The sequence below is a fragment of the Heteronotia binoei genome, chromosome 5, assembly GCF_032191835.1.
Source record: "Heteronotia binoei isolate CCM8104 ecotype False Entrance Well chromosome 5, APGP_CSIRO_Hbin_v1, whole genome shotgun sequence".
Taxonomy (NCBI): domain Eukaryota; kingdom Metazoa; phylum Chordata; class Lepidosauria; order Squamata; family Gekkonidae; genus Heteronotia; species Heteronotia binoei.
In genome coordinates this window covers 69,079,162-69,094,692 of record NC_083227.1, presented here as the reverse complement: position 1 = coordinate 69,094,692, position 15,531 = coordinate 69,079,162, and the positions used below count along the sequence as shown (strand labels likewise).

At 41.5% G+C, this 15,531-nt stretch overlaps 1 protein-coding gene across 6 annotated transcripts in view; it reads right to left on the bottom strand.

The window, feature by feature from the left end:
* Nucleotides 1–255: 255 nt before the first annotated feature.
* The window catches only part of ITPR1 (inositol 1,4,5-trisphosphate receptor type 1), a 353,195-nt gene continuing 337,919 nt past the window's right edge, over nt 256–15,531 (bottom strand). For all 6 annotated transcript variants that reach the window (XM_060239586.1, XM_060239588.1, XM_060239587.1 and 3 more), the window contains 2 exons: nt 7,158–7,319; nt 256–1,646 (listed from right to left, as the gene is read on the bottom strand). In XM_060239586.1, coding sequence (XP_060095569.1) covers nt 1,560–1,646; nt 7,158–7,319 — 249 coding nt within the window. In that variant the 3' untranslated portion in view covers nt 256–1,559. The remainder of the gene's footprint in view (nt 1,647–7,157; nt 7,320–15,531) is intronic.

The window sequence follows — 15,531 nt, the reverse complement described above, 5'->3', positions numbered from 1 at the left end:
TAAAGCAGGTATCAGATGTCCAGAAGGTACAAAGGTATGATGGCATGTATGCCTGATATCAACATATTGAATGCATATATCATAAAATAAAGTTGACTTGTCTGGAGTGCTGTTTTTATGGCCTAATGCTGGGGGCGGGGGTGGTATTAACATGTTGTATACTTGGTGGACTGCAGTGGATTAAAGGTTAAGAATTTCTGGGGTAGACAACAGATTACTATAGAAAAGAATCAGACTACCAGTATTGAAGCATTGTACATTATTACATCATCATTTATTTAAATAGCTATGTATTTATGCATTTACAAACTTTAATAAGCACTCTTTTCATTTGCTTCTGTAAAATGAGGACCATGTACAAAACTAGGCGCCAGATATATATATATCTATATATATTTGTACATATATGTATATAAAAAATTCATTTCAAATTTTTAGCTGTCAGGGACAACAAAATGAAAGAAAAGTGATCAAGATGGAAGAAAAATGAAACATGATCCAAACCCAGTGGCTCTTTTGCAAGTATTACAAAATCAGTGCTCAGCTAGGAGTCCTAAAAGGGATAGTTTACTTCAGTAGGTGCAGTGAATGGCTGAGGGGGATACTCTTCTGTAAAAAACCAAACACAACAGAAAACCAAACACACAATAGTATAGCTATGGTCTGAATTGGTAGAGCCTGCAAGCTCTTCTAAGTTCTTAGAAACCAATATGGCACAAAACCCCTGCAGAAGATCTGCCAGCAGCACAGAATGATCCCAACTGTTCTTCCGCACAAAGAGGAAAAGTTCCTTACAAGAACTCTGATTTCTTCATGAAAGGAATGTGTGAATTTCTTCCACAGCCTCTCTCGGATCTAAACGGAACTGCTGACGAAGCCAACTCAAAACAATGAGAAATATCCTCAAGTAGAATATTTAGGAAACTTTTTTTTATTTTTAAAGAAATATAATTTGGAGGATGGCGGTGGCAGACAGAAGAGGCACGATTGCTACTACCCACAAGATGTGTCAACCTCTTGGAATTCTCTGTGTTACAAAAATGCTCTGGTGAACGAATCCTTCCTCAGACCATAGTTTGGCAGCAGCCTTGCTTGGCTGTCATCTGATGCCATTTATAAGACAACACCAGACTCCAAAGATGTGCACTCCCTTCAGGACACGCAGGAGTATGTAACACATATAGTGTGATTGCATAATTCATATTGCACAACTGTATAAAACCCATAAATATTAGTTATCTGAAGCTTTTAAATACAAAATACAGATCACATACTATTTTAGTCAATAAATCTTCTTCAAGTGCAAGTCAGATCCGCCCCATACTCCTTCCTATAAAAGGCATTTTTTTTTGGCACAAATGTACCCCCCCCTACCCTGGATGTGCCAGTATACATAAACCCATTCTTTCCCATGGTAGTCCTACACATACAGTATAAAACCCAGGGTTATTTACATGATCTACACATAACACAGAAGCAGCTTTAAGGGTTGAATCTCACTCCTGTTATGAAGGTGTGTGTGTGTGGGGGGGGGGGGGGGGAATAGCCACCCATCCGATTTATGCTGGCTGCTGTGGGTTCACATTGATGGAAGGAGGATGTCCTAGGAGACCAATACGCTGCTTTTGCTTCCTCTGTTCTGTCATCTGGAAAAATGAAAGATTTACTCAGTAGGCATCAGCATTTCCTGTACGTCAGACCACAGAATAAGCTCTTGCTGTTACATTGTGGTCAAGGCTTATTCTGAAAGCAATTTTCAACAGAGCAAACTCTTGTCTGATACACTAAACACAGATAAAAATGTACTTAGCCGTGAGTTTGGAAAATCCAAAGAGAAAGGGACGGAACTGAGCAATCCAGTGCGAAGTCTGGTTTTTACTCACTGTGAAAACAAAAAAGCTATGTGGTGGAATGGATAGGCTGGGACATAGGGCAGCCTGAAGCAAATCACTCACAGTCAAACTAAATGAGACCCATGAATGGATCTCCCAAACACCTTTTTTATTAGTGAACTAAATTGTGCAAGTGGGGCATTCACCTCAGGTTCCCAGCATGGAGGAAGCAAGTGAACAGCACTGTTTCCGTGACCTCAAATGGTCCTCTGGAGCTGCTTTCTGATTTATTGAGGAAAACACAGAGGAAAACTTTCCCTCCACCTTAGCAACTCCGGCCAGGGCCAGAGAGAGGTAACCTAGGGCCATTCTCCTTAACTCCCCTGCTATGGTGTCAGTAGATAACATAATGTATTTAAATACACCGAATATACACTATATAAATGTCCAATAGTGCAGTAGTGATTGATAATAAATTCATTACCAACAATGAATCCTGGTTTCCTAAATAAGCATAGGTTTTCCTATTTGACTGTGAAGGTCGAAATTCAGACAGCTGCAACTCTATCCACTAACTTTGGCAATATGCAGGGCCGGATCGGGGGGGGGGGCAGAGGGGGGTGCTTGCCCTGGGCGCCGACGGAGGGGGAGCACCAAATTGGGTATGGAGTCCATTGTATTCTATGGGACCATAAGATAGAATGGCCCAAAAGGGGGCATCATTTTTTAATTTTGCTCCCCCTCAAAAAACATGGAGATCTGGTCCTGGCAATATGAGCCAATATTGGGGGCCCTCACTGTTGTGGGGTCCTGAAGCAGTTTGTCCCCCTTGCTGCCCATGCTTTGGCTCCAGGAAACCATTTTTGATCATGGAAATTGTATAGGGGGACAGGCTTAAATAATCCCTCCCCCACAACAGCCCAGTAAACTTTTGAGAGATCCATTCACAGTTTTCCCAACATCTTGTTAAAACAAACAAAAAGCTTGCTTGGCGGCTGCAGTAAGAGAAACCATAGGAAGACTGCTTTTCATAGGAGCTCTGTGGGAATAACAGTTCACCACCACATGAAAGATTCCATCAACAAAGGTACACAGTGATAATCCTATGGTTTGGCTGGCAAAGCTATCTAGCAGTCTCTTCTTCCTATGCACTGAAAGGGATTCTGCCCTTTCCCTACCGAATGGGGCAACCCCACCCTGGTCCAACAGCAATTCCAGCTCAGCAGCATTGAACAGCACCTTATCTATGTTTTAAGATAAATAAAATGCTGTAAATCATAAAATCAACAAAGTGCTGTAAATAAAATAAATAAAATGCTGTAAATCATAACAGAAAAGACAACAAGTTTAACTTTTTTTTTGTGGTGTTATAAACTTTGCACACTCTGGAGGTCAAAAAGTTCACCCTATTTTCACCTGAAGGGAACAGTGCACACTGTGAACTGTTTTTTTCCAGTAACTTTTGTACCAAGTCTAAGCATTTTATTATTTAGACATTTACAAGGTTTTTCAAATATTTTGAAGTTTACACAAAACTGGTATGGACATTTAAAGAGCAGATCTCTGGAAAGGTGGTGTACACACAGGGCTTTTTTGCTGGGGGAATGTGGTGGAAAGGAGTTTCGGAACCTCCTTGTGGAAACAAAAATTCTTTTTTTAAAATGTTTAAACCTCATTTCCCTCTTGAGAGTTCTGGCACCTCTTTTTCCAGAAAAAAAGCCCTGCATATACGTATTCTCCAAATAACAACAATAATGAATGCCTGTTAAGGATTAGCTACATTCTCATCACGCTGGACAATTAAAGTTTGCTTTTAAAAAACAAAAACCATAGTCACAGAGACTCCTTGTTTGTTTTGTATAAGATGCATCAAGCCCTTCTGTGAATGAAGTGAGTTTGAGGAAGGGATCTTTGCCTCCCTCACTCCCCCTCCAAGTATAGCCCCCTCCCCATAGCTGCTCCTTAGGATCACGGGATTCCTAAGCATGGCGTTGGATGTGGTGCAGGGAGCTGCAGCAAGAAAGATGAAATATAAGCAACTTCCTCCATCTTCCAGAACTTTTGACCCCTTTCCTTAGCTTGTTCTGTTTGTGCAGTAACAGTAGTGGGAGGACTCTGGTTAGAGAGAATCACATTACATGTGGATGCTCTCTTTTCTTTTGGATTTTATTTGTGAGCTCTGAAACCTGCTTGCCATGGAGCAATTTGATGCAGACATGCTGCTGGATCAGAAAACAGATGAAGGCAAAGCACTATCGTATGCATGAAAATATAAGAGGCATTTATCCCAGAAACACATACAAAAAGACATTAACTGAGAAGAGGCCTCCTATCGAAAAAGTTAATCAGAAAAGCCCATTTTGATGGACATTTGGATACAAATGTCAGAAGGCACTTTTTTTAAAAGACAGAGGCGGAATTATTAGAGAACTATAACTAGTGTTCTCTCTAAGCTGAGTTAGTAAGAGCTAGCTCACAGTTCTTTTTATCACAGCAGAGCCTGTAGAACAGTCAGTCCTGTGGGGACTCTGCTGCACTGCCTAGTTTCAACCAGGCGTTGCAGCAAAGCCTAAAGAACAGCTGATTCAGTGGGAAGAGCTTGCCCTGCATGATTGGCTCTTTTGTGGGCTTTGCTGGGGTGCCCAGTTGAAACCAGGCAGTGCAGCAGAAGATCCCCCTGCAGGATTGGCTGCTTTGCTGGCTCTGCTGTGCTGCCCTGTTTCAATTGGGCACTCCAGCAGAGCCTGAGCTGGGGAGAGGTCTCCCTGATCTTTATTTGCTTTCCCAGCCAGCTTGCCAGGGCTGGCTGGGAAAGGGAAGAAAGATCAGAGAGAGATCTCTCCATTGTATCCTGTGGGTCCATAGGATAAATCCCTTCTCTAGAGTCATGCCAGAGCTGTGGCCCAATCTCTCCATTGCAACCTATGGCCCCATAGAATAGAATGGAGAGCATTTAAATCCCCCCCCCTCCCTCCCCCAGCCATAGCAAACCGTGAATTGTTCAGGGATTCATGGTTTGTGGTCGTTCATTGTTTGTTTGATTCGTGAAATCAAAGGAATCATGAAACAAAACAAACCACTCTTTCCACCAGTTCGTGACCATCCCTAATTCCAATATTGCACATGGAAAAGTCATAGACCCACATCAAAATTGTTGTGGAAAAAAATACTATGGGGGTGCAGTGACCAGCAGGAAGCCAAGGCCCCCACTGGGCAAAAGGAAAGAGACAAGCTATTCCAAAGCAAAACATGGTGAAATATGGTGAAATAGTGTTCTCCTTTATTACCACAGCTAGCTCTCTTTCCATGCATGCGACTTCAATTGTTGACACCCAAATTCCCTAACATCCACTTTTGGTTTAATAAACTCCAAGCGTGGTCATGTTTTAAATCATTCCCTAGGAATGCTTACATTATTTGTTTTAGATCAATGCTGATTTCAAGTGGATGTGTTGAATTTCACCATGAAGGGCTGCTTTCATCTCTAGAAACCTATTCGAACAGACAGTTCTGAAAGCACAATTTGACCCTTACTTGGTTCAGACACATCACTCAGTCAAGCTCCCTCTTTCCAGAAAAGGTTGCTTCTAATGAGCAAGTGACATGTTGGCAGGGCTTTTTGTGTAGGAAAAGCCCAGCAGGAACTCATTTACATATTAGGCCACACCCCCTGATGGCAGCATTGATTCACAAAGGGCTTTTTTGTAGAAAAAAGCCCAGCAGGAACTTGTTTGCATATCAGGCCACACCCCCTAACACCAAGCCAGCCAGAACTGCATTCCTGTGTGTTCCTGCTCAAAAAAATCCCTTCATGTTAGTTTGGTCACATAATCTGTACACATTGCAACCTGATAGTACTCAGGGGAAATTCCAAAGAATTCTCTCATGTTAATGAATCTCATTTCCCTCCCTTTCTTAGCAGCAAAAAAGCTCTGTGAAAGTCAACACCCTTTCTTCATATTCATAAGGGCAATACAAAATTGGAAGTGTTGGCCAGTAAAAAGTGGGACAATTTAGACTTAAAATGCTTTTTGGATAAAGACTGCTGAAGCAAAGACGGGAGTCTAAGGTTGGGATCTCCCATGGAATGTTTATGATTCCATTCTGAATTGTTTAAGTCACATGCATACTAATAACTAGCTACTAATCAAAAGGGATGGATAAGTGTTTTGTAGTTATTAACACACAAGAAAGAGAGGAAGGGTGTGTGGTTTGTGTCTTAAGATCTGAACAAGAGATCTGAGAAGGGCATTATTTTTGTTCTGAGCCTTTATAGTGTTGCTTTAAATGGCTTAAATAAATGTTTTTTAAAATCCCTTAATGGTATTAATGTGACCACAAAGGAGGCTCCATTGAAATCCTTGGCACATTAGAAGAACAGCGCATGCTAAGAGGCAGGATGGAAGCACCTAAATGTTTGCGAGTACGTAGTTTGGTAAGTGCTACAAATATTTACCAAAGAGAGGAGGAATTAGGCCTTCCCAGGGAAAAAGAAACAGGCATTGCTTATTTGCATTTGTCCACTGACACAGGTGAACCAGAAGAAAGAAAGAAAAGAAATCCATTTGGGAGCAAACTGGACCACACCACAATACAGAAAAATTTTCTCTGTGCCAGTTTAAACAAGTCTAGTATATGGTAACCTCAAGCAGGGTACATGCACACATGTAAGCTCGGTCTTCTAACAAGAGAACTAATGGCAACTACACTTCCAAGCAAGCCAAGAACACTACTGCTGCTGAACATCCTTGCTATACTACATCAGATAGCAAGAGGGATTTGCTGAGCTTATTCTGAGCTGCCATTTCCTGACAGCACAGGAAAGTTGATGCCCTTGCAGAAGTAGTGATGGCAGACCACCACTGAAGATTTAGCAGTGGTCCTTGTCTAGATCAGATGCACTGAACACACTCATCCAACCCCATCCCATTATATTTCACAGGAAATTATGTTTCTGCACATTAAGAAAGGCAGCACAGAAATTCTTGATTTTCCAAAATTTGCAACCATTCCCAGTTATTCATAAAGAATTATGCATAGTAGCTTGGATCCACTGAAGAGTTTCCATGGATGGAAGAATTTCCGCCCACAGTTGGTGACAATCTCATCTCACTTTCTACAACTACAGCCTAAACTGCCTCCCTGCAAATGCTATTTTTCTTTTTTTTGGGGGGGGGCAGAATTTTGAGGGGATGACATTTTGGACTGCAGTGGGTGAAGGATGTGAGAAAGCCATTCTCTGCATAAAGAAAACTTTCCATCTACAGAAATGCCCCAGAGATTCAAGCCACATTCTGCAGTAACAGTTTTAGGAATGTTCCTTACCTGATCTTTAAGCTCAGACAGCTGACTAGAAAGATTGGATACCAGCTTCATAGTAGATTCAAGCTTTTCTTGCAAATTTCTAAGTTCATTCTGTTCTCCTTCAGCATCACTACTCACAAGTGACATGGCACGCATCCGGGGGAACCAATCCAGATTTCTTTCCTGAAATTCAGATATGAGATCAATGCCAGACGTGGTCAGAATTATATTGCAATTAAAGGTCCAAACATTAAAAACAAAGTGTAAAATAAATCATAAACCAACATACATGTATTTATTGTAAAAAGCTAAAACCATTTAAGGGCCCATCATAAGCCTTTATCCTATGTACAATCATAAAACCACAATGGGAATCCACTCAACTTGACCTGATGCATTTCGACCTAGACTGGTCTTCTTCAGATACATAACTCTTGGCACATAGGCTCTGACCTTACACCTATCTTGATCAATTCTGGACCATGCAGCACACAATAAGACACTGGATGCAATATGTATGCCCTTGATTAAGACATAAGGCTGTAGAATAAGAGGTCTCAAGAATATCTCTAAGCCTTTGTCACTTCATTAAATTTCCTTGTGGTCCAGCATTGTTCTGTTGTTTTATTCTATTCTGTATTATGAGCCAAAATGTGTACTTCTTACCTTTCTGACCTCTGAAGACCAGTCTAGGTCAAAACACGTCAGGTCAAATTGAGTGGGTTCCCATTGTGGTTTTGGGATTGTACATAGGATAGAGGCTTATGATGGGCCCTTAAATGATTTTAGCTTTTTACAATAAAAACATGTATGTTGGTTTATGATTATTTTACACTTTGTTTTTAATGTTTGGCCCTTTAATTGCACATTAACCTTTCAGGTTTCTTACTCCAGTTTTTGAGTTAAGTTTCTTTCCCTTCTTTGTTTTTCCTTAGAATTATATTGCAATCACAATATGCATGTCTGACTTTTGAATGCAACTCAAAAGATGTTCTGCTCAAAGATTTGAGTTGCACATGACTGTTTTGACTCCTGAGCTGATTACAGCTTATAAGTCATAAAACAAAGCTACACTAAAAAAAACTCTTTACATGACGTACTTGTGAGGCCATCTCATGCTCAACTGCATCCTCTGCTTTTGATTTCCTGGCAGTAGGTCTCCAATGTTAATCCCCTCCATCCACAAATCTATTGAGAACTCTTTTTGAACTACCATAATGGAACAATATAGTCATTAGTATCAATGCCAATATATTTACTGTGGACAAAAACATAGGAGTATTGGAATTTCCAATTTAAGTAAAGAAGGCTGAACCTAACCATGCTAGCATTCCTACTGCAACAGCCACATGTTCTAATGCCCTTTCAAAGGATTCAACTAAAACAATGGCACACACTTTCAACACAAACTTTGAGTTGTTTACTCATTAGGTAGCTTCAGAGATTCCATCCCAGGTGAGATGGAAGAGTGGATATAAGAGTCACATGTCCCCTCCTACACCATTCCCCTCACCACACAGTAATCACAGAACTGCAAAATGCCACCTTTAATTCAGTGCATAATCTGTCAGGCCCAGTAAGACAGAATCCACTAGAAAGGCAGGTTCTGTTTTGAGGGTCAGATGGAACCAGGTTCAGATAATTGTGGGGTTTCCTGTTGGACTCATTCCTTTTGCACCACAGGATGACGTTTGCAAGCCCAAGGTCCACTCTCTGTGTTGGCCCTTGTAGAATTCAGTGGGCCAAGTAATGAGTCTGATTACAAAACCTCATTTTGAGACAGTTATCCATTGACACATAAATCTGTCTGTAAACGTAAAACTAAATGCCGTTTGTACACATGTTGATGCAGTCAGTTAAGAGTTGCAGAAGGAAAGTACAGTGACTGAAAGAAAACCCATAGAAAAGAGTGGGAGCAGAAAGAAGGGGGAGGAAGGGGGAACAGATTTCAGTTTCTTAATTCACTGAAGGCTAAGGCTAGAACGATTCAATGCTACCATTCAATTTCCCTCTCCTCCCACACTGGGGACTTATTCTTTAAAATTCAAAGAACAGTTTGAGGAAGCGGAATTAAGAAAAACTAGGCGTGAACAGAGACACACACTTAACACTACCTTCACTGGAACAAAACAAATCATGAGAGCTATTTTAACATGATCTGGCAATAGGAAAGCTCTGCCCTTTTCCACTCAGCTGGTGCTCCACAGAACCATAATCATTTTGAAATTATTATTACTGGTCAATCTACGCTGAAGAAGCTAGGAGTTTATTATTGTGCCGTCTCCAAAGGCCATTCCAAACTTTGCCTAGGAGGCTCAACTATAGATTAAAGGAGGGAACCCACCATATTGCCATATCTCTGTGGTAATGTCTGGTGAAAGAAAGGCCTGAAAATAACATCAGCATTTGAGACTAAGAAACACTGAACACGATGGCATACCATGCTAAACTATTTTTAGCCAGATTAGTGTGGTGGGGTATGTCTGTGCAGCAACCTCTTGCTTTCTTTAATGTCCGGCTAGGCCCTTGAGTTGGGCTGAGAGAGTAAGTTCCCATCCTCACTTCTTTAGGTAACGAACTCTGAGGTACTACTCGCAATTCTGGCTTTAGCCCCCACAATTCCTAAGGTGTCTTTGGATTCTTTCAAAGCCAAGTGAACTTGGGTATTAGAATGTGTTTCTAAAATGTACTTAGCATTTATATTAACACCATCAAGATTCACTATATATTATAGCATTCTATAAACTTAAAAAAGCACATTTCCTCTGACCAGCAGAAAACTACAGCCTGAATTACCCCTCTTTTCAGTAGGTGTATACGTTAATGTAAGCTAGCACCATCGAGGGAGACAGCACTATAACAGATTTCTAGAACCATTGTTTCCATTCTCAGAAAATCTAACTTGCTTTTATTACATGCCTCTGCTCTAGAGCAAGCATACTGTTATAATGTGCATCAGACTGGGCCTCAATAAACAAGTTATAATGCTTGAGGGTTGTAACCACGTGGCTGCTTTGCATAGTTCTAAAACAGGTATGCCCTGCTGAAGGTTGTGGACACAGTCATTGCATGGGTTCAGTGGGAAGAAATTTGTTTGCAGGCTCACAGCAGAGTGTAATCACACCTGTGACCCAGTGGTTAGGAGATGTGCTGTGACCCCTATTCGCATCTCTGTAGCACACAATGGATGGTTTATTGAATGCAGCGGACCTGTTCATCTGTAATTCAAGAGCTTCATGAACATTTAAGCAGTGTAGCTGTACTTTCAACACATACTGAAGAGTAGGTAGCACAAGTTCTTAGATGAAATGGCACTCAGAGGTGATTTTAGGTAAAAGGAATTATCTTAGGGTTGCCAAATCTGTGTTGGAAAATACATGGAGACTTTGGAGGTGGATCCAGGAGAGGGTGGGGTTTGGGGAGGGGAGGGGCCTCAGCATGGTGCAATACCATAGAGTCCCCCCTTCAAAGCTGCCATTTTCTCCAGGCCCCACCTGGAGTCTGGCAACCCTAAATTATCTACTTGAAGGGTAGCTTCAAAAAGGAGATAGAGAGGGTGTCATCAGAGAATGTAGAGCTGACTAGCCTACCTTGCCAAAGATATGGCCACTACGATTGCCACTTAATAGTTAAGAGGCAAAGGTCACTACTAATGGCTCAAATGGATATTTCATTAGCCATGAGAAGATCAGTTAAGGGCTGTGACCATGTGGGTGGGGAGAATGGGCGGTGCAGCTGGATCTCCACAGACCTGTAGGACAGCCAGAAGCATGCAATAAGGCAGAAGCATAGGAAAAAACTGCAGAGGAAAAAAATGAGAAAAAAATGGGAAATCTTATTAGCTCTAACTGTCCAAGGAAGAGAAAGTTCTCAGAGGCATTGTTGCGATGTTGGATGAAAGAGAACTGAGAAGGATGGCACAGCTCTGCCACTCTAAGCACATGTGTAGACACTCTCTGCTTGTGGTGGGTGGAGCTGGCACTGAAAATCTTCACTCTAAAGAATTCCAAAATCTCAGTTTGCATTGGTGCAAAGCCCATGTTTGGCCTGCACAGAGACCAAGTCCAACTATATTGATTTCCTTAAGCTGCTCTGGTTATATAATGTAAAATCTATCTAATTGCAACACTTTCTTAACATAGGTAGCTGTTTAAGCATTCATGGTTTTGTGCACACAGGGAAAATATAAGAATGTAACTGTCCTGTAACAAAAACTCTATCACATTGGATATTTCCACTAGTTGCAGTAATTCAACAGTTTAAAGCGTTTAATAGGACTAAATCATACTACAGAGCTCTTTGACACTGCCTGACATTCCTCTCTATCCTCTCACCTCAAAGATTTTGACATCTAGGGCTTAAAACAGAGGATGACTGACTACCATGGTAATGGCTTTTGTTGTTCAGTCGCACAATCGATTCCGACTCTTTGCGACCCCATGGACAAAGTCACACCAGGCCCTCCTGTCTTCCACCATCCTCCAAAGTCTGCTCAAATTCGTGTTACATCAGTAACACTGTCCAGCCATCTCATCTTTTGCCGTCCCCTTCTTCTTTTGCCTTCTGTCTTTTCCCAGCATCAGGATCTTCTCCAGTGAGTGCTCCCTTCTCATTTGGTGGCCAAAGTATTTGAGCTATCGTAATGGCATCCATTCATAAACCCCCCAGCCCCCTACCCCCAATTCAAGATCAATTTTAAAAAATCTTTTAGCTACATTTGGAATGTATTCAGTCAGGAAGCAGGATAAAATAATTTTTATAGAAAGGGGTAAAAAGTCCAGTACCATGCCCAAGCAAAATAGCATTGTACACAATTCAGCAAGTAATTATCTGGTGCAAGTCTCATTGGGACAAGGAGGAGACACGTGTTAGCACAATTCACATTGAATTCAATGGTTGTACAAGAGAACTTATTCACTGTCATGTGAATGGGGCAGCAACGAAAACAGAAATAATAAAATTGAAACCTATTCCTTGTGAAGGAGGAATTGTTCAGAGGAATAGAACCAACCTGTATTGTTATAGGAGACATTAAAACATCTATAATTTGGCAATATAATTTGGTATGCAGTAAGGACACCCTTGTTCTGGGTCATAACCCAGTAAGCAGCAAAACCCCTGGATTGGTAAGAGTAATAAACTAACGCTCTGTGTTTACGTATGGGTGTTTTCAACAGACACCAGAAACCACTCTGAAACAGAAATTGGGGAAGGGGAGAATCATCAGTGTGCTGCTTCTCAGGTACCTCAACCTGTCTCTCACCCTAATCCCGCGGCACATCCAATTTGGGAGCATTCTATTCCAGGATGAATAAAGGAACCGGTTGCAGTTAAAGATCAGCTTCACCCTTCAGGTGTCCAGCCTTGCATGCAACAGATGTTAAGTTGCTGCAGCTTTTCTGCACCCATTCAGTGAGCTATAACTTTAAGCCTTCATTTTTGGTCTGTTTCCCTGACTCCATCGACACACCTCTTTCCTCCTGGTGTCCTACATACCAATCTCCTTATGCACCGTCTGCTATAGCCCTCCTATAAGCCTGATTGTGCTGTCAGCTCCCTCTTCCCGTCACGGCAGTAACTTCCTCTCTTTAAAGAGCCCAACTGAATTAAAGCCACTGACGGATGCTGGCTAACCACAAGGGTTGTGTTTCTGGCTAACCCTTTTCTAGGTAAAGTTGGAAAAGTCCCTTTCAAGTGACTATCATCAGAATCTCAGACATGGGGGTGGAGATGGCCAGAGCCTTAAAAGTGTCCAGGATTGGTAATTTTTTTCCCCCTCACAGGAAGCTGTTCCGTGTGATGGAAACTGTATTTCATTCTGAGAAACAGCTCCCTGCTTTCACAAAGTTCTTTCTGTGGGCCTTTCCAGATGATTAAAAGGCCTGGGATTTTCTCTTTAATGTTTTCACCCACACAAGCAGCCATGCAGAATGATATCTTGATACTCCATCCCAATTTGTGACTGATGGATAAGAAAGCAAGGATTACTGCCCTTCTGCTCTCCTGTTGTTGTTTTTTTAACCAAAGCAGAGGAACCCTGTTCCACTGGAGAGGCAGCATGCTCATCCTTCAAGAAACTTTTAAAAATGGGGGAAGGGGAGAATCAGAAATTTCATGATAGGGTGGAGAACTGCTGTGGAGGGTGAAATAGTTACTTTGTTCACATGCACCATTTTTATTTTTGGAAAACACTGCAAGTGCTGCAAAAATCTAAAATGAAAAGAAACTGTAGTGTTCACAAGCCTTTGATGTTACTAAGGATGCCATGGGTCATATGAGTGGCAATTTTGGTTGAACCACATTCTACATAGCAGTTAACACCTGCAATGGACATACCAGTAGAGGCAGGGAAATTCCATTTTTGCCACTAAGAAAATATTGGGGTACTGGAAATGTACAATGTCTCTGCCTGAAAGAAAGTTATCTGATTCCCCAACAACAAATGAATAACTGGTCATGGGCACTATAACCTGGTCAGCTAGAAACTTTTCTATGACTAACATCTATATCCAAGGGCATTTACTCACATTTCAATTTTTGTGCACAAGGCACTCCCATAATGAAAACTGATATGGTAAAGAAGGCCACTTCACAGCTTAGACCAGAAGTGAGCCTAAGATCCCTGTAGTTTTACCTACTGCCATGACTGTGGTGGAGAAAGCGGTCAAAGGCCTCTCCATATTGCTGTAGCACAGGGAGTGATTTGAGGGTGCAGTTCTGGGAATAATCACCTGTAAAATTGAAGCAGCTTTTGAAAATATATACAAATATAAAGTGAAGGTGGCAGTGAATGTTTCTCTGACAAAAACTGCTTGAACTCCACAATTGGAGCTACTAGCATGGTAACTCCGGCATAGGCGGAAACTGCACAAAAATTACCCCTCTCCTCATGTTAGGAAAACTTGCTTGATGGAGTTTCTTCTATTAGTGGAAGAAGAATAAGGATTTTCTTCTGCTTGCTGTATCCCTTATGCCACACTGGCATATTTTCTGAGAGTTCCATGATGTCCTCCAGCATTGGCTTTTGGAAGGTTAACCAGGGGAGGGGAGAAACTAGGAAGGCAGGCAGGAAAGATCTGCTTCTGCAAGTGATTTGTACCCGTGCTTCATAGGACACAACTTTTTAGAGTTCCTTCAACTCACCAGAACTTTTCTTTAAATGAAAACTTTGTTTGATTAGATCCGGTAAAGTAAAAATGTGTTTAAAAAGAGAATGAACTAATCCTTGCTTATTTTGTCCTGTAGCTGCATAGCGAGGATATTTAGAAAAGGCCTATCAACTTATTCCTCTATTTGGAGTTTATTTTAGCTTTCCTGTTAACTACAACTGTCTTCAGCCTCTTCATACATGCCCAGGCACTGCAGAAAGAGGCAAAATGATACAGTCTGCCATCTATTTTGGTGGAAATGTACCTTAGCAACCCTTCTGCATCAGGAGAAGATGAAGCAACTGTAGGTGCCTCAGTAACCTATCTTTCCTGCTGGAAGACAGAGCAGGCCAAATGCCAAAAAGGAATATATGTATTTCAAAATAGTTCAGTGGCTACAGGGAAATTCACAGCCACCAGTTGTTTCCCATGATGAAGAAATTCTCTTTACAAGCAAATACTGCCCAGCTTTTACATAACTGGTGATGAAAAACTACTGAAGGGTTGCCCAAAGGAGGTTCCCTCTTGTCTTTCATGCTACGACAATGCCAGCCCTTCCGCTAACCTAGTTCTCCTCCTTGTTTGGTTCTACAGGATTACGTAAGTAAACCAGGACACATTATATCACGAGCAGCTGGGCTGGAATTAATTGGCCAAGGATTGCGTAAAATGTATCATTATAGCAGACATACATACGCATGCTGATACTCTACAACCTGCTCGTGGTAATGAACTCCACCCTAATTACTGTGCTGTGGCTACAGAACACATCAGCAAGCGTCCTCTGCATGGAAGAGCGAAGCAGATAATGCAGAGCCCCAGGGACAGCATTTAGACTAAGAAGCCATCACAGAACCTCTAGATCGGGTTCTTGGGACAGCACAGCACACTGTGGACCAAGACCAAAGCATACACACCTGAGCACAGACTGAAGACAGGATTAAAACATACACAGGTTTCTAAACTGTTCTTCAAATATAGATACTTTAAATCAAACAGAACATGAGACTACTGTCTATATAGATCAATGAAAAGGGACATTTCCTGTAAATTGCAACGCTGAATTTTTCAGCCCTGATTTTGGAAGCATTTCAAAATCTAAGCTCCCTTAATAACTAAACTTCTAGCACTCATGCCTGCAAGAAAATCAACCTGCAAATGGCACAAATTCCAGAGGGTATCTGTTAGGACTTTCTAGTGGGTCAAAATGTTGTGGTCCCCCCACCCACTTATTCTGTCTTTTATTA